Source organism: Cetorhinus maximus, unplaced genomic scaffold, assembly GCF_964194155.1.
Source record: "Cetorhinus maximus unplaced genomic scaffold, sCetMax3.hap1.1 HAP1_SCAFFOLD_2510, whole genome shotgun sequence".
NCBI classification, from domain to species: Eukaryota; Metazoa; Chordata; class Chondrichthyes; order Lamniformes; family Cetorhinidae; genus Cetorhinus; species Cetorhinus maximus.
This window is the reverse complement of record NW_027598448.1, coordinates 1-23468: the sequence shown is the minus strand read 5'-3', so window position 1 is coordinate 23468 and position 23468 is coordinate 1. Positions and strand designations below refer to the sequence as shown.

The following is a 23468-nucleotide window of genomic DNA, read 5'->3' as shown; positions in this document are numbered from 1 at the left end:
GTCATACGGACTCTAAACATTAACCCTATCTCCCTCTCTCTGCAGATGCTGCCAGACCTGCTGAGTTTTTCCAGCTATTTTTATTTTTATTTTTGTTTTAGATTTCCAGCATCCGCAGTTTTTTGCTTTTATCTTTAAGCAAGGTAGAGGAGGTTGGAGGAGTGGATGGTGGGGACGGGGAACGTTTGTCTGGGTGCGCGGCGCTCCAGCCGGACGGCCCAGGGGCGGCCCAGAGATGCCCCTCAGTGAATAAGGGGAGCTGCGGGGCGGAAGTGGGGTCAAGGGGCCGACCGGAAGTGTGCGCTGCCCACTCGGGTCCGCTCAGAGGGAAGGCAGGCGGGTGGGAGGAAGATGGCGGGGATGCGGCTGCTGGTCGGGGTGAAGCGGGTGATCGACTACGCGGTGAAGGTGAGGCGGGGGGAGGGAGGCCCCAAACCTTCCCCCGGGGGCTTTAAACCCGCATTGGACCCACCCCCCCCCCCCCCCAGGAATAACAGGTTTAATCCCAAAGGAAAACCTGGTGGGGAAAGAGCCTCCGACAGTGCGGCGCTCCCTCAGTACTGACCCTCCGACAGGGCAGCACTCCCTCAGCACTGACCCTCCGACAGTGCGGCACTCCCTCAGCACTGACCCTCCGACAGTGCGGCACTCCCTCAGCACTGACCCTCCGACAGGGCAGCACTCCCTCAGTACTGACCCTCCGACAGTGCAGCGCTCCCTCAGTACTGACCCTCCGACAGTGCAGCACTCCCTCAGTACTGACCCTCCGACAGTGCAGCACTCCCTCAGTACTGACCCTCTGACAGTGCAGCACTCCCTCAGTACTGACCCTCCGACAGTGCAGCACTCCCTCAGTACTGACCCTCTGACAGTGCAGCGCTCCCTCAGTACTGACCCTCTGACAGTGCAGCACTCCCTCAGTACTGACCCTCCGACAGTGCAGCACTCCTTCAGTACTGACCCTCCGACAGTGCAGCACTCCCTCAGTACTGACCCTCTGACAGTGCAGCACTCCCTCAGTACTGACCCTCTGACAGTGCAGCACTCCCTCAGTACTGACCCTCCGACAGTGCAGCGCTCCCTCAGTACTGACCCTCCGACAGTGCAGCACTCCCTCAGTACTGACCCTCCGACAGTGCGGCACTCCCTCAGTACTGACCCTCTGACAGTGCAGCACTCCCTCAGTACTGACCCTCCGACAGTGCAGCACTCCCTCAGTACTGACCCTCTGACAGTGCAGCGCTCCCTCAGTACTGACCCTCCGACAGTGCAGCACTCCCTCAGTACTGACCCTCCGACAGTGCAGCACTCCCTCAGCACTGACCCTCCGACAGTGCAGCACTCCCTCAGTACTGACCCTCTGACAGTGCAGCACTCCCTCAGTACTGACCCTCCGACAGTGCAGCGCTCCCTCAGTACTGACCCTCCGACAGTGCAGCACTCCCTCAGCACTGACCCTCCGACAGTGCAGCACTCCCTCAGTACTGACCCTCCGACAGTGCAGCTCCCTCAGTACTGACCCTCTGACAGTGCAGCGCTCCCTCAGTACTGACCCTCCGACAGTGCAGCACTCCCTCAGTACTGACCCTCTGACAGTGCAGCGCTCCCTCAGTACTGACCCTCCGACAGTGCAGCACTCCCTCAGTACTGACCCTCTGACAGTGCGGCACTCCCTCAGTACTGACCCTCTGACAGTGCAGCACTCCCTCAGTACTGACCCTCCGACAGTGCAGCACCCTCTCAGTACTGACCATCTGACAGTGCAGCACTCCCTCAGTACTGACCCTCCGACAGTGCAGCACTCCCTCAGTACTGACCCTCCGACAGTGCAGCACTCCCTCAGTACTGACCCTCTGACAGTGCAGCACTCCCTCAGTACTGACCCTCCGACAGTGCAGCACTCCCTCAGTACTGACCCTCCGACAGTGCAGCACTCCCTCAGTACTGACCCTCCGACAGTGCAGCACTCCCTCAGTACTGACCCTCCGACAGTGCAGCACTCCCTCAGTACTGACCCTCCGACAGTGCAGCACTCCCTCAGTACTGACCCTCCGACAGCACGGCACTCCCTCAGCTTCGGGAGTATTGGACTGCGTTACAAGCTTTGAGTGTGTCAGGACCCTCTGTTCTGGTGATTTTAGCAGTGATTCTCTCTCTCTCTGTGTCTCTGTGCAGATTAGGGTGAAGCCAGATCGCACTGGGGTTGTGACAGATGGAGTGAAACATTCCATGAACCCTTTCTGTGAGATTGCAGTGGAGGAGGCCGTCCGTCTGAAAGAGAAGAAACATGCCAATGAGGTGGTTGTGGTTAGCTGTGGCCCACAACAGTGCCAGGTAATATTCTACATTCCCAGCACAGAAACAGGCCATTCGGCCCATCTGCTCCGTGCTGGTGTTTCTGCTCCACACGAGGCTCCTCCCATCCCCTCTCCATCTCACCCCATCCCCATATCCTTCCGTTCCTCTCTCCCTCATGTGTTTATCCAGCTTCCCCCTTAAACACATCAACACTATTCACCTCGACCACTCCCTGTGGGAGCGAGTTCCACATTCTCCGCACTCTCTGGGTAAAGAGGTTTCTCCTGAATTCCCCATTGGGTTTATTAGTGACGATCTTATATCGATGGCCCCTAGTTCTGATCTCACCCTGACAAGTGGAAACATCTTCTCTACGTCTACCCTATCGAAACCCTCTCATCATTTTAAAGACCTCGATCAGGTCACCCCTCAGCCTTCTCTTTACTAGAGAAAATAACCCCAGCCTGTTTAGTCTTGCCTGTTGGTTATAACCTCTCAGTTCTGGGATCATCCTTTGCACCTTCTCCTGTACCCTGTGAAAAGTCAGCAGGACTGTAACAGGGCTCTGCTACTTTGTGGAGGTCGACAGGATTTACAGTGACCTTCAGGGGACAGTTAATCTTCCAAGTGCTTTGTTTGGTTTTGAGACCAACAACAGGAGGCCCTGATCAGCCTCTTTCAGACTGTTGGGAGCACAGTCCCATTTCTCACCAATTTGGTTAACGAACTGGCAACGTCTCCTTGTTTCCAAATCCCTCCTCATGCCCCTCCCTATCTCTGTAACACCCTCCTGTTCCTACAACCTTCCCTACCTCTGTAACCCCCTCCTGTCACTACAACCGTCCCTTTCTCTGTAACCTCCTCCAGCCCCTACAACCCTCCCTATCTCTGTAACCCTCTCCAGCCCCTACAACCCTCCCTATCTCTGTAACCCTCTCCAGCCCCTGCAACCCTCCGAGGTTTCTGCGCTCCTCCAATTCCAGCCTTTTGACCATCCCCCGATTCCCATCGCTGCACCATTGGTGGCCGTGCCTTCAGCTGCCTGGGGGCCCTGAGCTCTGGAATTCCCTCCCTAAACCTCTCCACCCCTCTCTTATCTCTCTCTCCTTCAGCATTAAGACGTTCCTTAAAAACCGACCTCTTTGACCTGTCCCTGATATCCCCTTTAGTGGCTCGGGGTCAAATTCTGTCTGGGGTAAAAGTTCCTGTGCAGCAACTTGGAGATGTTTAACTATATTAAAGGCTCTATATAAATGCAGGTTGTTCAAATTGAATGATTGAAGATGTCATGTTTTCTGCTCATTTCACGGTTTTCTGTCAAAATGCCCTTGAACCTGTGTGTTTAGTTCATAAAGCAGACCAGTGCTGAGTTAATAGTTGGGAGGCAGTGATATTCCTGTACCCACCAGCTGAAATCAGTGTGTAATGTTTATAATGAGTTAATCATTCACCATTAGGACAACAGGATTAGTAGAGTCCTGGTCCAGGGGGCTTGGTGGGGTTAGGGGTGGTTGCTGTGGGGTCCATCTCGAGAGGGCTGAGTTTCAGCAACCACACTGCTCTCTGAGTCAAAAGGTCACGGGTTCATCACCCACTGCAGAGACTCGAGCCCCCGAGTGCAGGCTGACACTTCCCCAGAGCCTGTACCGAGGGAGTGCTGCACTGTGGGAGAGTCAGGTCGGAGGGTCAGTACTGAGGGAGTGCTGCACTGTCGGAGGGTCAGTACTGAGGGAGTGCTGCACTGTCGGAGGGTCAGTACTGAGGGTGTGCTGCACTGTCAGAGGGTCAGTACTGAGGGAGTGCTGCACTGTCGGAGGATCAGTACTGAGGGAGTGCTGCACTGTCGGAGGGTCAGTACTGAGGGAGTGCTGCACTGTCGGAGGGTCAGTACTGAGGGAGTGCTGCACTGTCAGAGGGTCAGTACTGAGAGTTTCTGGCTGAATTGCTCGATGGCTCTGTGGTCCGCCCGGGACTTGGGTCATGAAGCTGTGTGGTGTTGAAGCAAAGCGATGAACCGTCTCCTCTCTCCCACAGGAAACTATCCGCACGGCCTTGGCTATGGGGGCAGACAGGGGGATCCATGTGGAGGTGACAGGGAAGGACTACGAGACACTGGGCCCTCTGCAGGTCTCCAAGATCATGGCAGCCCTGGCCAAGAAGGAGGAGGCCGACCTGATCCTACTTGGCAAACAGGTGAGTGGGCAATGCCCAGGATCCGGGCATCCCAGTTTCCCCACTCCCATTATCAGCAGCTTCACACTTGAGTAGACACCATTACCACCTCTTTGTTCCCCAAATACCCCATTCGTTCAGGCAGCTCAAATGGGTGTTCGCCCCAGGTCAAAGCAGCCCGCAGGACCGACACCCCATCCACCACCTTCAACGCTCACTCCCTCCACCACCGACGCACAGTAGCAGCAGTGTGTGTACCATCTACAAGATGCACTGCAGGAATTCATCCTTAGACAGCACCTTCCAAACCCATGACCACTACCATCTAGAAGGCCAAGGGCAGCAGACACATGGGAACACCACCACCTGGAAGTTCCCCTCCAAGCCACTCACCATCCTGACTTGGAAATATATCGGCCGTTCCTTCACTGACACTGGGTCAAAATCCTGGAACTCCCTCCCTGACAGCACGGTGGGTGTACCTACACCACAGGGACTGCAGCGGTTCAAGAAGGCAGCTCAGCACCACCACCGCAATGTGGGTCTGCACTGAGGGAGTGCTGCACCATCGGAGAATCATTACCGAGGGAGTGCCGCACTGTCAGAGAGGCAGTACTGAGGGAGCGCTGCATGTTTGGAAGGCCAGTACTGAGGGAGCGCTGCACTGTTGGAGAGGCAGTACTGAGGGAGCGCTGCATGTTTGGATAGGCAGTACTGAGGGAGTGCCGTACTGTTGGAGAGACAGTACTGAGGGAGCACTGCACATTTGGAGGGCCAATACTGAGGGAGTGCCGCACTGTTGGAGAGGCAGTACTGAGGGAGCGCTACACATTTGGAGGGCCAGTACTGAGGGAGTGCTGCACTGTCGGAGGGCCAGTACTGAGGGAGTGCTGCACTGTCGGAGGGTCAGTACTGAGGGAGTGCTGCACTGTCAGAGGGTCAGTACTGAGGGAGTGCTGCACTGTCGGAGGGCCAGTACTGAGGGAGTGCTGCACTGTCAGAGGGTCAGTACTGAGGGAGTGCTGCACTGTCGGAGGGTCAGTACTAAGGGAGTGTTGCACTGTCGGAGGGTCAGTACTGAGGGAGTGCTGCACTGTTGGAGGGTCAGTACTGAGGGAGTGCTGCACGTTTGGAGGGCCAGTACTGAGGGAGCGCTGTACGTTTGGAGGGCCAGTACTGAGGGAGCGCTGTACGTTTGGAGGGCCAGTACTGAGGGAGCGCTGTACGTTTGGAGGGCCAGTACTGAGGGAGCGCTGCACGTTTGGAGGGCCAGTACTGAGGGAGCGCTGCACGTTTGGAGGGCCAGTACTGAGGGAGCGCTGCACATTTGGAGGACCAGTACTGAGGGGGCGCTGCACGTTTGGAGGACCAGTACTGAGGGGGCGCTGCACGTTTGGAGAAGCAGTACTGAGGGAGTGCCGCACTGTTGGAGAGGCAGTACTGAGGGAGTGCTGCACTGTCGGAGGGTCAGTACTGAGGGAGTGCCGCACTGTTGGAGGGCCAGTACTGAGGGAGCGCTGCATGTTTGGAGAAGCAGTACTGAGGGAGTGCCGCACTGTTGGAGAGGCAGTACTGAGGGAGCACTGCACTGCGCAAAGTACCATCTTTCAGATGAGGCATAATCCCAGGCCCCCGTCTGCCCTCGGGCGGGTGTTAAAGATCCCACAGCCGCTATTTGGAAGAAGAGCAGCGGGGAGGGGGTAGTTCTCCCTGGTGACTGACCTGAGGCCAATATTTATCCCTCCCCCAACGTCACTAAAAACAGATGATCTGGGTCATTATCACATGGGCTGTTTGTGGGATCTTGCTGTGCGCAAACCGGCTGCCGCGTTTCCTGCATCACAACAGCGAGCACACTTCAAATAAAAGCCCCTCATTGGCTGTGAAAGGCTTTGGGATGTCCTGAGGTGGGGAAAGGCGCGAGAGAAGGTTCCTTTAAATTCCTTTCTCCTCAGTGACAGTGCCCCCTTAGGGGCTATCAGTTGGTCCACTTGGCTTTTTGGTTAATTTGTTCTCCCCAAAAGAGTAATAAAGTCTGGAATATAAATCTAGTCTCAGTGACGGTGACCATGAAACTATCCTCAATTGTCGTAAAAACCCACCTGGGTCACTAATGCCCCTTTAGGGGGGGAAATCTGCTGTCCTTACCCTGGTCTGGTCTACATGTGACTGCAGACTCCACAGCGATGTGGTTCACTCTTAACTGCCCCATGAAATGGCCGAGCGAGACACTCAGTTCAAGGGCAGTTAGGGATGGGCAACAAATGCTTTCCACATCAAGCAAGATTAAAGAAAAAGGAATCCGTGTTCTTGTGAAATTTGCTAAAGAGTCTTGTTCTGAGTTGCTCATTCTTGAACTTGATGCTCTCTCCCTCTGGGCTGACAGGCGATCGATGGAGACTGGAATCAGACTGGACAGATGACTGCTGCCTTGCTGGACTGGCCACAGGTAATATCTCCACCCTCTCCTAGGCCTCCATTACTCCGAGCGTAAGGAGTGTCCGATGCTGGCTGCCACTCACTGGAGTTTTCAGCGCTCTCTTTCTCGCTCTCTGTCTGCCTGTCTCTCTTGCACGCTCGCTCTTTCTGGCACGCTCGCTCTCTCTGGCACGCTCGCTCTCTCTGGCACGCTCGCTCTCTCTGGCACGCTCGCTCTCTCTGGCACGCTCGCTCTCTCTGGCACGCTCGCTCTCTCTGGCACGCTCGCTCGCTCTCTCACGCTCGCTCTCTCGCACGCTCTCGCTCTCTCTCGCACGCTCTGGCACGCTCGCTCGCTCTCTTTTGCACGCTCGCTCTCTTGCACGCTCACTCTCTCTCGCACGCTCTCTCTCTCTCGCACGCTCTCTCTCTCTCTCGCACGCTCTCTCTCTCTCTCGCACGCTCTCTCTCTCTCTCTCGCACGCTCTCTCTCACACGCACGCTCTCTCTCGCTCGCTCTCGCACGCTCGCTCGCTCTCGCACGCTCTCGATCTCTTTGCTTCACTCACTCCCTCGCCTTTGAGTTTGAAAGTTGAGACCCCTCTCCCAAGAATCAAGCACCTTAAGCCAGACCGACTTCCCCAGAATCAGTGCTGAGGGAGTGCTGCACTGTCGGAGGGTCAGTACTGAGGGAGTGCTGCACTGTCAGAGGGTCAGTACTGAGGGAGTGCTGCACTGTCGGAGGGTCAGTACTGAGTGAGTGCTGCACTGTCAGAGGGTCAGTACTGAGTGAGTGCTGCACTGTCAGAGGGTCAGTACTGAGGGAGTGCTGCACTGTCGGAGGGTCAGTACTGAGTGAGTGCTGCACTGTCAGAGGGTCAGTACTGAGGGAGTGTTGCACTGTCAAAGGGTCAGTACTGAAGGAGTGCTGCACTGTCGGAGGGTCAGTACTGAGGGAGTGCTGCACTGTCGGAGGGTCAGTACTGAGGGAGCGCTGCACTGTCACAGGGTCAGTACTGAGGGAGTGCCGCACTGTCGGAGGGTCAGTACTGAGGGAGTGCTGCACTGTCGGAGGGTCAGTACTGAGGGAGTGCCGCACTGTCGGAGGGTCAGTACTGAGGGAGTGCTGCACTGTCGGAGGGTCAGTACTGAGGGAGTGCTGCACTGTCGGAGGGTCAGTACTGAGGGAGTGCTGCACTGTCGGAGGGTCAGTACTGAGGGAGTGCTGCACTGTCGGAGGGTCAGTACTGAGGGAGTGCTGCACTGTCGGAGGGTCAGTACTGAGGGAGTGCTGCACTGTCGGAGGGTCAGTACTGAGGAAGTGCTGCACTGTCGGAGGGTCAGTACTGAGGGAGTGCTGCACTGTCGGAGGGTCAGTACTGAGGAAGTGCTGCACTGTCGGAGGGTCAGTACTGAGGGAGTGCTGCACTGTCGGAGGGTCAGTACTGAGGGAGTGCTGCACTGTCGGAGGGTCAGTACTGAGGGAGTGCTGCACTGTCGGAGGGTCAGTACTGAGGGAGTGCTGCACTGTCGGAGGGTCAGTACTGAGGGAGTGCTGCACTGTCGGAGGGTCAGTACTGAGGGAGTGCTGCACTGTCGGAGGGTCAGTACTGAGGGAGTGCTGCACTGTCAGAGGGTCAGTACTGAGGGAGTGCTGCACTGTCGGAGGGTCAGTACTGAGGGAGTGCTGCACTGTCGGAGGGTCAGTACTGAGGGAGTGCTGCACTGTCGGAGGGGAGGTGGGGGTGGGTGGGGCTGGTCCTGGGTTAGTGGCTCGGTGTTTATGGTGATTTGATTTCTCCCCCGCTGCTCAGGGAACCTTTGCCTCAGAGGTGAAGATAGAAGATAAGAAGTTGACAGTGACGCGTGAAGTGGATGGAGGTCTGGAAACCATTTCTCTCAAACTGCCGGCCGTAGTTACCTCTGACCTCCGGCTCAACGAACCACGTTATGCCACCCTCCCCAACATCATGGTGAGCATCTGTGATCCTCCGAAATTATTACAGCCCCTTCCCCACCCTCCCCAACATCATGGTGAGCATCTGTGATCCTCCGAAATTATTACAGCCCCTTCCCCACCCTCCCCAACATCATGGTGAGCATCTGTGATCCTCCGAAATTATTACAGCCCCTTCCCCCCCCCCTCTCCCCAACATCATGGTGAGCATCTGTGATCCTCCGAAATTATTACACCCACTTCCCCACCCTCCCCAACATCATGGTGAGCATCTGTGATCCTCCGAAATTATTACAGCCACTTCCCCACCCTCCCCAACATCATGGTGAGCATCTGTGATCCTCCGAAATTATTACAGCCCCTTCCCCCCCCCCTCTCCCCAACATCATGGTGAGCATCTGTGATCCTCCGAAATTATTACACCCACTTCCCCACCCTCCCCAACATCATGGTGAGCATCTGTGATCCTCCGAAATTATTACAGCCCCTTCCCCCCCCCCTCTCCCCAACATCATGGTGAGCATCTGTGATCCTCCGAAATTATTACACCCACTTCCCCACCCTCCCCAACATCATGGTGAGCATCTGTGATCCTCCGAAATTATTACAGCCACTTCCCCACCCTCCCCAACATCATGGTGAGCATCTGTGATCCTCCGAAATTATTACAGCCCCTTCCCCCCCCCCCTCCCCAACATCATGGTGAGCATCTGTGATCCTCCGAAATTATTACACCCACTTCCCCACCCTCCCCAACATCATGGTGAGCATCTGTGATCCTCCGAAATTATTACAGCCACTTCCCCACCCTCCCCAACATCATGGTGAGCATCTGTGATCCTCCGAAATTATTACAGCCCCTTCCCCACCCTCCCCAACATCATGGTGAGCATCTGTGATCCTCCGAAATTATTACAGCCACTTCCCATCCTGCCCTCCCTCCCTCACACCCTCGCCCTGCCCTCCCTCCCCCACTCTCTCCCTCCTGTACTGAGGGACTGCTGCACTGTCAGAGGTACCGTCCTTTGAATGAGATGTAATACCAAGACCCTGTTTGCCCTCTTTGCTAGAAATAAATATTTGACGTGATTATTGTGGCTACAAGAGCAGGCCAGAGGCTAAGAATCCTGCAGTGAGTAACTCACCTCCTGACTCCCCAAAGCCTGTCCACCATCTACAAGGCACAAGTCAGGAGTGTGATGGAATACTCCCCACTTGCCTGGATGAGTGCAGCTCCCACAACACTCAAGAAGCTCAACACCATCCAGGACAAAGCAGCCCCGCTTGATTGGCACCCCATCCACAAACATTCACTCCCTCCACCACCAACACACAGTTGCAGCAGTGTGTGTACCATCTACAAGATGCAATGCAGGGACTCACCAAGGCTCCTTCGACAGCACCTTCCAAACCCATGACCTCTACCATCTAGAAGGACAAGGGCAGCAGACACATGGTAACACCACCGCCTGGAAGTTCCCCTCCAAGTCACTCACCATCCTGACTTGGAAATATATCGGCCGTTCCTTCACTGTCACTGGGTCAAAATCCTGGAACTCCCTCCCTAACAGCACTGTGGGTGTACCTACACCACATGGACTGCAGCGGCTCAAGAAGGCAGCTCACCACCACCTTCTCAAGGGGCAATTAGGGATGGGAAATAAATGCTGGGCCAGCCAGCAACGCCCGCATCCCGTGAATGAGTAAATTAAAATGCTGTGCTGTCAAACTGAAATAATCTTGTTATTTCCCTGTAACCTGTCCCCTCCATCTATCCCTCTCCCTTTCATCGCGTTTCTCTCACCCATCTCTCTTTCTATCTCTCTCTCTCTCTCTCTCTCTCTCTCTCATTCCTTCCTGTCCCCCTCCCCCTCTGTCTCTTCTCTCTCTCCCTCCCCCCTCCCTTTTTCTCTTCCTCTGCTCATCTCCCTCTTCCCTGTCTCTCTTGCTCTCCTCCCTGTGACTTTCACCCCATCCCTCTCCCCCCGCTTTGTCCCCACTTTCCCTGTTCTCCCTCTCCCTCCCATCTCCGGCCCTGTCTTCCTTCTCCGTTGGCCAATGTTCCCCACCCCCTCCCTGCCAGAAAGCCAAGAAGAAGAAGATCGACAAGATCAGCCCCAAGGAGCTGGGCGTGGACGTCTCCAGTAAGCTGCAGACACTGAGCGTGGAAGACCCCCCACAGCGCACGGCGGGGGTCAAGGTGGAGAACGCCGAGCAACTCGTGAACAAGCTGAAGGAAATTGGCCGGATATGAGGGGGCGGAGGTCAGTGGAGGGGGGCGGAGGTCATTGGAGGGAAGGAGTGCGATCGGGTTGTAGCGACCTTTGTTTGAGAGTGAGACCCTCGTAACCCGGCCGCGGTTCCCTCCTGTGTTACACAGGAACAGGCGGCGGCCGTTCAGCCCCCTCGAGCCTGTTACACAGGAACAGGCGGCGGCCATTCAACCTCTTGAGCCTATTCTGTATCTGTCCTGGAAGTGTTTGATGGGGACGGTGTAGAGGGAGCTTTACTCTGTATCTAACCCCGTGCTGTACCTGTCCTGGGAGTGTTTGATGGGTCAGTGTAGAGGGAGCTTTACTCTGTATCTAACCCCGTGCTGTACCTGTCCTGGGAGTGTTTGATGGGGACGGTGTAGAGGGAGCTTTACTCTATATCTAACCCCGTGCTGTACCTGTCCTGGGAGTGTTTGATGGGGACGGTGCAGAGGGAGCTTTACTCTGTATCTAACCCTGTGCTGTACCTGTCCTGGGAGTGTTTGATGGGGACAGTGTAGAGGGAGCTTTACTCTGTATCTAATCCCGTGCTGTACCTGCCCTGGGAGTGTTTGATGGGGACAGTGTAGAGGGAGCTTTACTCTGTATCTAACCCCGTGCTGAATACTGGTGACCTAACAATAACCTGCAAGTGATTAAATCCCCTAATTGTTCCCCTTCTCTTTGGTTTAGGGTTGACTGATGGTTGCCGGGAAACGCCCAACCTTCAGGGCTGTGCCTCGATCTCCTTGTCTCTGATTGGTGCGCAAAATGGCTGCTTCCTGCAAAGGACAAATTAGCGAATTGCTGAATGGCCTCTCGAGGGCTTTACTGAGCAGTGCCTGGGACACGATGAATAAATCTAATTTCTTTCCTCACAACTCCAACTCCGCTGCATCCCTCTTTGTGCTGTGATGTTACCCCACACACTGAATAACACTGCGATGGGCTTGACCCACTTCATCGCTGATTTGTAAATATATAGAGGCCGTCAGGTTACATTGAGTCGACAACACAAACAGGGCCATTCGGCCCATCTGCTCTGTGCCGGTGTTTCTGCTCCCACCCCCTCTCCATCTCACCCCATTCCCATATCCTTCTATTCCTTTCTCCCCTCATGTGTTTATCCGGCTTCCCCCCCTTAAATACATCGACACTATTCACTTCCACCACTCCCTGTGGGAGCGAGTTCCACATTCCCCCCACTCTCTGGGTAAAGAGGTTTCTCCTGAATTCCCCATTGCGTTTATCAGTGACGATCCTATATTGGGGGAGGCGATGGTGTAGTGGTATTGTCGCTGGATTAGTGACCCAAAGACCCAGGGTAATGCTCTGGGGACCCGGGTTTGAACCCCGTCACGGCAGAGGGTGCAATTTGAATTCAGTAAAAATCTGGAATTAAAAGTCTAATGATGACCATGGAGCCATTGTCGATTATTATAAAAACCCATCTGGGTCACTAATGTCCTTTAGGGGTGGGGTGGAAATCTGCCCTCCTCACCCGGTCTGGCCTACATGTGACTCCAGGCCCACAGCGACGTGGATGACCCTGAAATGGCCGCACAGTCGTGCCAAACCTTTGATCAGTGCTTCAAGGAGACGACCCATCTCACCTTCAGGCAGCGAGGTGAAAGAGAAAGAAGGACCTGCATTTCTCTATCGCCTTTCATCACCTCAGGATATCCCAAAGCGTTTCAAAGCGGCGCTTCCTCAGGACTGACCCTCCGACAGTGCAGCACTCCCTCAGTACTGACCCTCCGACAGTGTGGCGCTCCCTCAGTACTAACCCTCCGACAGTGCAGCACTCCCTCAGTACTGACCCTCTGACAGTGCAGCACTCCCTCAGTACTGACCCTCTGACAGTGCAGCACTCCCTCAGTACTGACCCTCTGACAGTGCAGCACTCCCTCAGTACTGACCCTCTGACAGTGCAGCACTCCGTCAGTACTGACTTTCCGACAGTGCGGCACTCCCTCAGTACTGACCCTCTGACAGTTCAGCACTCCCTCAGCACTGACCCTGTGACAGTGCAGCACTCCCTCAGTACTGACCCTCCGACAGTGTGGGGCTCCCTCAGTACTGACCCTCCGACAGTGTGGGGCTCCCTCAGCACTGACCCTGTGACAGTGCAGCACTCCGTCAGGACTGCATGGTGCCACCGACACCCGCATCCCTCGAACGAATTAATTAAAATGAAAGTTGCCTGTGTGTCACCGCTGATCCCACCCGACAGTCTCACTGTCTGTAAGAAGCCTGGATAATCCCACCCATTTTACAGGAGACTGGACTGAAGGACGGCAACACCCTCAGGCCTGTTGACATTTGTCGTCTTTGTGGCCTCCAATCAATGTTTGAACTGATCTGGAGCGAAGGCAAGGAGCGAATATCGGAGGCTGTCCCTGAACACCTCTGGAGGCTCATCTCCCTTCTTTGGGAAGCTGACTGCACTGAGTTCCAAACACTGTCTCACAAGCTGAATTCAACAGGCATATCGAAATGACACTGGAGCCCCTGACGTCCTGCTCTGGGGTCAAATGCCTGAAGGGCTCTGGAGAAATTTTCCCAGAGTTTTGTCCCTGACCCCTCCTGCCACTTCCCCGGCCCCCGGAACGATGTCAATTTTTTCTCTGTGTTACACTCCCGCGAAACTTTTTGGGATCATTCGCTCACTGCACAGAAACAGGCCATTCGGCCCATCAGCTTCAAGCTGGTGTTTCTGCTCCACACAAGCCCCCTCTCTATCTCACCCCATCCCCATATCCTTCTGTCCCTTCCTCCTGTTTATCCAGCTTCCCCCCGCTTAAATACATCGATACTATTCACCTCGACCACTCCCTGTGGGACCGAGTTCCACATTCTCCCCACTCTCTGGGTAAAGAAGTTTCTCCTGAATTCCCCATAGGGTTTATTAGTGACGATCTTATATCGATGGCCCCCTAGTTCTGGTCTCACTCCGACAAGTGGAAATATCTTCTCTACGTCTACCCTATCGAAACCCTTTCATCATTTTAAAGACCTCGATCAGGTCACCCCCCTCAGCTTTCTCTTTTCTAGAGAAAAGAGCCTCAGCCTGTTCACTCTTTCCTGATAGTTGTAACCTCTCAGTTCTGGGATCATCCTTGTGAATCTCTATTGCACCTTCTCCAGTGCTTCTATATCCTTGAAGTTTAAAGACCAGAACTGTGCACAGTGCTCCAAGTGTGGTCTAACCAAGGGATACGGAGACTGGAACTGTGCACAGTGCTCCCAGTGTGATCTAACCCAGGGTATGGAGACCGGAACTGTGCACACTGCTCCCAGTGTGGTCTAACCCAGGGTATGGAGACCGGAACTGTGCACAGTGCTCCCAGTGTGGTCTAACCAAGGGATACGGAGACTGGAACTGTGCACAGTGCTCCCAGTGTGGTCTAACCGAGGGATACAGAGACTCGAACTGTGCACAGTGCTCCCAGTGTGTTCTAACCAAGGGATACGGAGACCGGAACTGTGCACAGTGCTCCCAGTGTGGTCTAACCGAGGGATATGGAGACTGGATAAAAACAAAAAGCTAAAAGCTACTGCGGATGCTGGAAATCCAAAACAAAAACAGAATTACCTGGAAAAACTCAGCAGATCTGGCAGCATCGGCGGAGAAGAAATCAGTTAACGTTTCGAGCCTTCATGGCCCTTCGGCAGAACTGAAGCATAGTTAGGAGAAGGGAGAAATATAAACTGGTTTAAGGTGGGGGGGGGGAGACTTTGAGGGTGTGGTGATTGTGGAGATGAGCAGATAATCAAAAGATGTCACAGACAAAAGGGTCAAAGAGGTGTTGAAGGTGGTGATATTTGTCTGAGAAAAATGCTAATTAAGAATGGAAGACAGGATACTCAAAGTACAGCTCTAGTGGGGGTGGGGTGGAAAGACTAACAAGGTTTTAGCTTTAGATTTAAAAATAATGGAAATAGGTGGGGAAAGAAGAATCTATATAAATTATTGAAAAAAAAGTGGGTGGGGGGGGGGAAGAAACGGGGTGGGGATGGGGGGAGGGGGAGTTTAAGATCTAAAGTTGTTGAATTCAATATTCAGCCCAGAAGGCTGTAAAGTGCCTAGTCGGAAGATGAGGTGCTGTTCCTCCAGTTTGCGTTGGGCTTCACTGGAACAATGCAGCAAGCCAAGGACAGACATGTTGGCAAGAGAGCAGGGTGGAGTGTTAAAATGGCAAGCGACAGGGAGGTTTGGGTCTTTCTTGCGGACAGACCGCAGGTGTTCCGCAAAACGGTCGCCCAGTTTGCGTTTGGTCTCTCCAATGTAGAGGAGACCGCATTGGGAGCAACGAATGCAGTAGACTAAGGGGAAATGCAAGTGAAATGCTGCTTCACTTGAAAGGAGTGTTTGGGTCCTTGGACGGTGAGGAGAGAGGAAGTGAAGGGGCAGGTGTTGCATCTTCTGCGTGGGCATGGGGAGGTGCCATAAGTGGGGGTTGAGGAGTAGGGGGTGATGGAGGAGTGGACCAGGGTGTCCCGGAGGGAACGATCCCTACGGAATGCCGTCAGGGGGGGTGAAGGGAAGATGTGTTTGGTGGTGGCATCATGCTGGACTTGGCGGAAATGGCGGAGGATGATCCTTTGAATGCGGAGGCTGGTGGGGTGATAAGTGAGGACAAGGGGGACACTATCATGTTTCTGGGAAGGAGGAGAAGGCGTGAGGGAGTTCCTTTGCCTCCATCGCATCTGTTCTGATGACGCTACCTTCAAAAACAGCTCCTCTGACATGTCCTCCTTCTTCCTTAACCGAGGTTTTCCACCCACGGTCGTTGACAGGGCCCTCAACCGTGTCCGGCCCATATCCCGCGCATCCTCCCTCACGCCTTCTCCTCCTTCCCAGAAACATGATAGTGTCCCCCTTGTCCTCACTTATCACCCCACCAGCCTCCGCATTCAAAGGATCATCCTCCGCCATTTCCGCCAACTCCAGCATGATGCCACCACCAAACACATCTTCCCTTCACCCCCCCTGACGGCATTCCGTAGGGATCGTTCCCTCCGGGACACCCTGGTCCACTCCTCCATCACCCCCTACTCCTCAACCCCCACTTATGGCACCTCCCCATGCCCACGCAGAAGATGCAACACCTGCCCCTTCACTTCCTCTCTCCTCACCGTCCAAGGACCCAAACACTCCTTTCAAGTGAAGCAGCATTTCACTTGCATTTCCCCTAACTTAGTCTACTGCATTCGTTGCTCCCAATGCAGTCTCCTCTACATTGGAGAGACCAAACGCAAACTGGGCGACCGTTTTGCGGAACACCTGCGGTCTGTCCGCAAGAAAGACCCAAACCTCCCTGTCGCTTGCCATTTTAACACTCCACCCTGCTCTCTTGCCCACATGTCTGTCCTTGGCTTGCTGCATTGTTCCAGTGAAGCCCAACGCAAACTGGAGGAACAGCACCTCATCTTCCGACTAGGCACTTTACAGCCTTCCGGGCTGAATATTGAATTCAACAACTTTAGATCTTAAACTCCCCCTCCCCCCATCCCCACCCCGTTTCTCCCCACCCACTTTTTTTTCAATAATTTATATAGATTCTTCTTTCCCCACCTATTTCCATTATTTTTAAATCTAAAACTAAAACCTTGTTAGTCTTTCCACCCCACCCCCACTAGAGCTGTACTTTGAATATCCTGTCTTCCATTCTTAATTAGCACTTTTCTCAGACAAATATCACCACCTTCAACACCTCTTTGACCCTTTTGTCTGTGACATCTTTTGATTATCTGCTCATCTCCACAATCACCACACCCTCAATGTCTCTCTCTCCCCCCACACCACCCCACCCACCCCCCCTCCTCCTCCACCCACCCACCTTAAACCAATTTATATTTCTCCCTTCTTCTAACTATGCTTCAGTTCTGCCGAAGGGCCATGAAGGCTCGAAACGTTAACTGATTTCTTCTCCGCCGATGCTGCCAGACCTGCTGAGTTTTTCCAGGTAATTCTGTTTTTGATATGGAGACTGGAACTGTGCACAGTGCTCCCAGTGTGATCTAACCCAGGGTATGGAGACCGGAACTGTGCACAGTGCTCCAAGTGTGGTCTAACCAAGGGATATGGAGACCGGAACTGTGCACAGTGCTCCAAGTGTGGTCTAACCAAGGGATACGGAGACTGGAACTGTGCACAGTGCTCCCAGTGTGGTCTAACCAAGGGATACGGAGACCGGAACTGTGCACAGTGCTCCCAGTGTGGTCTAACCAAGGGATACGGAGACTGGAACTGTGCACAGTGCTCCAAGTGTGGTCTAACCAAGGGATACGGAGACTGGAACTGTGCACAGTGCTCCAAGTGTGGTCTAACCAAGGGATACGGAGACCGGAACTGTGCACAGTGCTCCCAGTGTGGTCTAACCAAGGGATACAGAGACCAGAACTGTGCACAGTGCCCCCAGTGTGGTCTAACTGAGGGATACGGAGACTGGAACTGTGCACAGTGCTCCAAGTGTGGTCTAACTGAGGGATACGGAGACTGGAACTGTGCACAGTGCTCCAAGTGTGCTCCCTGATGTTTTTCTTCCCTATTGCTGTCAGCAGTGTTTGAGAGAGTAACCTTTAACCCCTGTCTCCGCTCGCTTCCGGGGTGGGGTAGGGGTGGGGTGGGTAAAGTACATTTGGGTTGGTGGCAGTTTGTGAGGTTGCATTGCAGACGTGTGGGGTTAAACCCAGCGCAGGGTTGTATATTTGAACCTGACTCCCCTCAGGGCGGACTGAAGCCGCGTCTCACTGTATTGAGAGGTTTACGGCAGGCAGTGTGAGGAGGTGGGGGTTGGTTTTTATTCCCTGCACTGCCTCTACCCTCTCAGTGTGTGCTCCCGGCACGCAGCCCTCTTCCCCCTTGTCGGTTCACCACGCTGGCTGGGTGTCTCAGTACCCACTGCCTGCGCTGGGCTCAGTATGTTACCTCTACAGGGTCACGTTGTACCTTTACAAAACAGCCCACCACCCCCCCACCTTCTGCTCTCGGGACCCTGATAGGCTGCAAGTCTCCGACAATCAGTTCAGGAAGGACTTTGATCCCCGACACGCCTCAAGCCTTCATTGCCAAGCGCCGCACGGCCAATCAGAAAGAGGACTCACGCCCGTGATGCAGCTTAACTTGCTGCTTGGGATCGGGAAGGTGCTGGAGTCCCTCGTGGAACAGCCTCCCTCGGCCCCTACTCTGCTTCCGCCACCCTTGGTTTCCACCTCCCCCTCGCACCCCCACACCCACCCACCCACCTTCTCTCCCACGGGAGGTGGCGGAGTGTGTGACAGCTCTCAAAATGAGGGCAGCGCGGGGAAACAGCCCCATTTGCGCACAGCAAGATCCCAGCCTGGTATCACGTCATTGAACCCCCCCCACCCTTCTCTTGGGTGGATGTGAAAGACCCCACAGATACCGAAGTGCAGAGCGGGGAAGAGGTTGTGGGGGTGTGGGGGGGTAGGGTTCCAGCGGTGGGGGTTGAGAGTTCCTCCTGGTGTCCAGCTCATTTACTACCGCGGCCCCAAACCGGATTTATTTGTGCGTGGGATCTTGCTGTGCACCAATGGGCAAACGGGGAAGGAGGGATTGGATAAATGCAACAACAGCTTGCATTTAGGTGGCGCCTTTCAGGTAGCAAGGCGTCCCGAAGACGTCTCGCGGGAGTGAATGTCGGACAACGTTTGCACCCGGACCGCTTAAGGAGATATTCGGGGACAGGTGACTAGAAGCTCGGTCAAAGAGGGAGCTTTAAAGGGGAGAGTCTTAAAGGAGAGAGAGATAGAGAGGTGGAAAGGTTAGGGAGGGAATTCCAGAGCTTAGGACCCCCCAGGCAGCTGAAGGCACGGCCGCCAATGGTGGAGCGATGGGAATCGGGGGATGGTCAAGAGGCTGGAATTGGAGGAGCGCAGAGATCTCAGAGGGTTGTAAGGGCTGGAGGAGGTTACAGAGATAGGGAGGGTTGTAGGGGCTGGAGGAGTTTACAGAGATAGGGAGGGTTGTAGGGACTGGAGGAGGTTACAGAGATAGGGAGGGTTGTAGGGGCCTGGAGGAGGTTACAGAGATAGGGAGGGTTGTAGGGGCCTGGAGGAGGTTACAGAGATGGGGAAGGTTGTAGAGGCTGGAGGAGGTTACAGAGATAGGGAGGGTTGTAGGGGCTGGAGGAGTTTACAGAGATAGGGAGGGTTGTAGGGGCTGGAGGAGGTTACAGAGATAGGGAGGGTTGTAGGGGCTGGAGGAGGTTACAGAGATAGGGAAGGGTTGTAGGGGCTGGAGGAGTTACAGAGGTAGGGAGGGTTGTAGGGGCCTGGAGGATGTTACACAGATAGGGAGGATTGTCAGGGCTTGAGGAGATTAGAGGGAGAGAAGAGTTATTTTTATAAATAGCCGTTTGGGAGTACAGAACTTGAGTATTGCTGAAAAAAGGAACATGTCTAAGCTTTTTGTCTCACACTCATCAGGACACTCGCCAGAATGCCAATATAAGGAGAAAAAGAACAATTTATACTCTATGTGAAGAGAGTGCTGACTGGTTGGCAAGTGGCGTTGCCATGGAGAATGCACCAGTGATGGTGACTGACAGTTAACTGCCAAGCATTGTTTGAAATTTAAACCCGGCAGCTGGACCCTGATTGGTCAAGGCATTGAGGAATGAGTCAGTGAATGGCTGTCCCTTGTTTTGTTTAGCTGAGACAGGCGCAATGTGTGTACATGGTCTTTCTGTCTGCAAAGTACAGGGCCCCGTGTACTAATATATGTAGCTTCCAGTACACACAACTGCGCCACACCGCGAGCCCGAAAGACAGTCATAAATTTGTCAGTGTGATTCTTAACACGCAGGTCTCTCTTTTTTTCCCCCAGCAATACTCAAAAGTTATTTTTATCTCTTGCGCAATTTTGAAATTTCCTGTCCTCTCCGGTTCAAACCCGTTTGGTGAGAATTTCTCCACGCCCTCCCTGTTTTTTTTTGCCCATTTCGTATATCCCCAGAGCGACAGCGCCTTGCTTCAGAGAGCGGTTGAAGAATGAAGGAGGGGTTTGCCTTTCAGTAAATACCTGACCCGGAGCTAGAGCAGTGAAGTACTGTAACAGGGCGGCGCTTTTGGAAGGCAGGCTGAGTTTGGAGAGGCGGTGGTGAGACGTGGGCCTCTGCCAACGGAGGTTGCCACTCAGCATGCAAACCGCACGTTAACCACATCGTTCGTGCTCACTCCCGCCCCCTGGAGCCCTGGAGCAGAACTGCACAGGAAGCTGACCACATCGGGGTTGCACAGGTCACACAGCTTACATAAGTTAAAGAGAGAGAGAGACAGGGAAAGAGAGAGTTATTTTATAAGGCAGTGCAGGGGGTGGGGGGAGGGGGTAGAGGCCATTCAGCCCACTGATTTGTGCTGCCCCATTGAAGGGCAATCCAATTTACCCGACTCTGCCCCCCACATTCCTCCGATTCCTGCAATTTACTTCTTCAAGAATTTAATCCCTCCTGCTCCACCCCCCCACCACCCTTCCCCGCCCCACCTCCATCTGCCTACTGCCCCTTGGCAACAGAATCTGAAGGCACAGTGTTCACTTTCACCTGTCCACTGAGGATACCCAGCTCTACCTCACCACCACCTCTCTCGACTCCTCCACTGCTGCTAAATTATCAGGCTGCTTATCCGACATCCAGTACTGGATGGACAGAAATTCCCTCCAATTAAATATTGGAAAGACTGAAGCCATTGCCTTCATTCCCCGCTCCAAACTCGGTTCCCTCGCTACCAACTCCATTCCTCTCCCTGGCAGCTCTCTGAGATTGAAGCCAATCTGTTCACAGCTTTGTTGTCCCATTTGATCCTGACATGAGCTTCCGGCCTCATATCTGCGCCCTCACTAACACCGTCTATTTCCACCTCCATAACATCGCACAACTTCACCCTGTCTCAGCTCATCTGCTGCTGAAACCCTCATCCACGCCTTCATTACCTCCGGACTCGGCTGTTCCAACACACGCTCTACACTCCATAAACCTGAGGTCATCCAAAACTGCTGACCACGTGCTTACTCACACCAAGTCCCGTTCCCTTATCACCCCCCGTCCTCACCAAATTGTATTGGCTCCGGGTCAAGCAGGACCTCGATTTTAAAAATCTCAACATTGTTTCCAAATCCCTCCATGGCCTCACCACTCCCTATCTCTGTAACCTCCTCCAGTCCCTACAACCCTCCCTATCTCTGTAACCTCCTCCAGCCCCTACAACCCTCCCTATCTCTGTAACCTCCTCCAGCCCCTACAACCCTCCCTATCTCTGTAACCTCCTCCAGCCCCTACAACCTTCCCTATCTCTGTAGACTCCTCCAGCCCCTACAACCCTCCCTATCTCTGTAACCTCCTCCAGCACCTACAACCCTCCCTCTCTCTGTAACCTCCTCCAGCCTCTACAACCCTCCCTATCTCTGTAACCTCCTCCAGTCCCTACAACCCTCCCTATCTCTGTAACCTCCTCCAGCCCCTACAACCCTCCCTATCTCTGTAACCTCCTCCACCCCCTACAATCCTCCCTATCTCTGTAACCTCCTCCAGCCCGTACAACCCTCCCTATCTCTGTAACCTCCTCCAGCCCCTACAAACCTCCCTATCTCTGTAACCTCCTCCAGCCCCTACACCCCTCCCTATCTCTGCAACCCCCTCCAGCCCCTACAACCCTCCCTATCCCTGTAACCTCCTCCAGCCCCTACAACCCTCCAAGATCTCTGTGCTCCTCCAATTCCAGCCTCTTGACCATCCCCCGATTCCCATCGCTCCACCATTGGCAGCCGTGCCTTCAGCTGCCTGGGGACCTGAGCTCTGGAATTCCCTCCCTAAACCTCTCTATTCCTCTCTGTATCTCTCCTCCTTCAAGATGCTGCTTAAGATTCGATCTCTTTGACCAAGCTTTGTGTGTGTCAGTGTTGTGAGAGACTGTGCATGGATGTGTGTGTGTGTGTGTTTGCGTTTGAGTCAAGAGTGTATGATTGTGTGTGAGTAAGCGTATTTGCATGTGAATGAAAGATTGTGAGTGTGTTTGTGTGAGAATGAGTGGGTGTGTGTGTATGTGTGTGTGTATGAGTGAGTATGTGTGTTAGTGTGTGTGACTGTGTGTGTATGATTATGTGTGAGTTTGCGGGAGTGTGATTGCCTGTGTGAGGTTGTGTGTGTGAGCGTGTGTGTGTGGGACTGTGCCCCAGTGAGATTCAGTGTGTGTGGGACTGTGCCCCAGTGAGAGTCACTGTGTGTGGGACTGTGCCCCAGTGAGAGTCAGTTTGTGTTGTACTGTGCCACAGTGAGAGTCAGTGTGTGTGGGACTGTGCCCCAGTGAGATTCAGTGTATGTGGGACTGTGCCCCAGTGAGATTCGGTGTGTGTGGGACTGTGCCCCAGTGAGATTCAGTGTGTGTGGGACCCGTACCACAGTGAGATTCAGTGTGTGTGTGGGACCCGTACCCCAGTGAGAGTCAGTGTGTGTGGGACCCGTACCCCAGTGAGAGTCAGTGTGTGAGGGACCCCTACCCCAGTGGTAGTCAGTGAGTGTGTGGGACCCGTACCCCAGTGAGAGTCAGTGTGTGTGGGACCCGTACCCCAGTGAGAGTAAGTGTGTATGGGACCCGCACTACACTGTGTGTCAGTTTGTGTGGGACCTGTACCCCTGTGAGAGTCAGTGTGTGTGGGACGCATACGCCAGTGAGAGTCATTGTCTGTGTGACCCGTACCCCAGTGAGAGTCAGTGTGTTTGGGACCCATACTACACTGAGTGTAACTTTGTGTGGGACCTGTACCCCTGTGATAGTCAGTGTGTGTGGGACCCGTACCCCAGTGAGGGTCAGTGTGTGTGGGACGCGTGCCCCAGTGAGAGTCAGTGTGTGTGTGACCCGTAACCCAGTGAGAGTCAGTGTTTGTGGAACCTGTACCCCAGTGAGAGTCAGTGTGTGTGGGACGCATACGCCAGTGAGAGTCATTGTCTGTGTGACTTGTACCCCAGTTAGATTCAGTGTGTGTGGGAACTGTACCCCAGTGAGAGTCAGTGTGTGTGGGTCCCGTACCCCATTGACAGTCAGTGTGTGTGGGACCCGTACCCCAGTGAGAGTCAGTGTGTGTGCGACCCGTACCCCAGTGAGAGTCAGTGTGTGTGTTGGTCCCGTACCCCAGTGAGAGTCAGTGTGTGTGGGACCCGTACCCCAGTGAGAGTCAGTGTGTGTGTGGGACCCGTACCCCAGTGAGAGTCAGTGTGTGTGGGACCCGTACCCCAGTGAGAGTCAGTGTGTGTGTGGGACCCGTACCCCAGTGCGAGTCAGTGTGTGTGGGACCCGTACCCCTGTGAGTGTCAGTGTGTGTGTGACCCGTACCCCAGTGAGAGTCAGTG

The 23468-nt window shown here is 54.2% G+C and overlaps 1 protein-coding gene across 2 annotated transcripts; it reads left to right on the top strand.

Annotated features, from left to right (window-relative positions):
* Window positions 1–291: 291 nt before the first annotated feature.
* etfb (electron transfer flavoprotein subunit beta) lies at window positions 292–12518 on the top strand. Of its 2 annotated transcripts, XM_078537514.1 has the most exons (7): window positions 292–408; window positions 2176–2334; window positions 4333–4491; window positions 6857–6919; window positions 8703–8861; window positions 10929–11109; window positions 11791–12518. In XM_078537514.1, the coding sequence occupies exons 1-6, from the start codon at window positions 352–354 to the stop codon at window positions 11097–11099; spliced, it is 768 nt and encodes a 255-aa protein (XP_078393640.1). In that variant the 5' UTR covers window positions 292–351; the 3' UTR covers window positions 11100–11109; window positions 11791–12518. The 2 variants fall into 2 exon arrangements, with proteins under 2 accessions (XP_078393640.1, XP_078393641.1); XM_078537515.1 differs by lacking the exon at window positions 10929–11109 and having other exon boundaries at window positions 11791–12512.
* Window positions 12519–23468: the final 10950 nt, after the last annotated feature.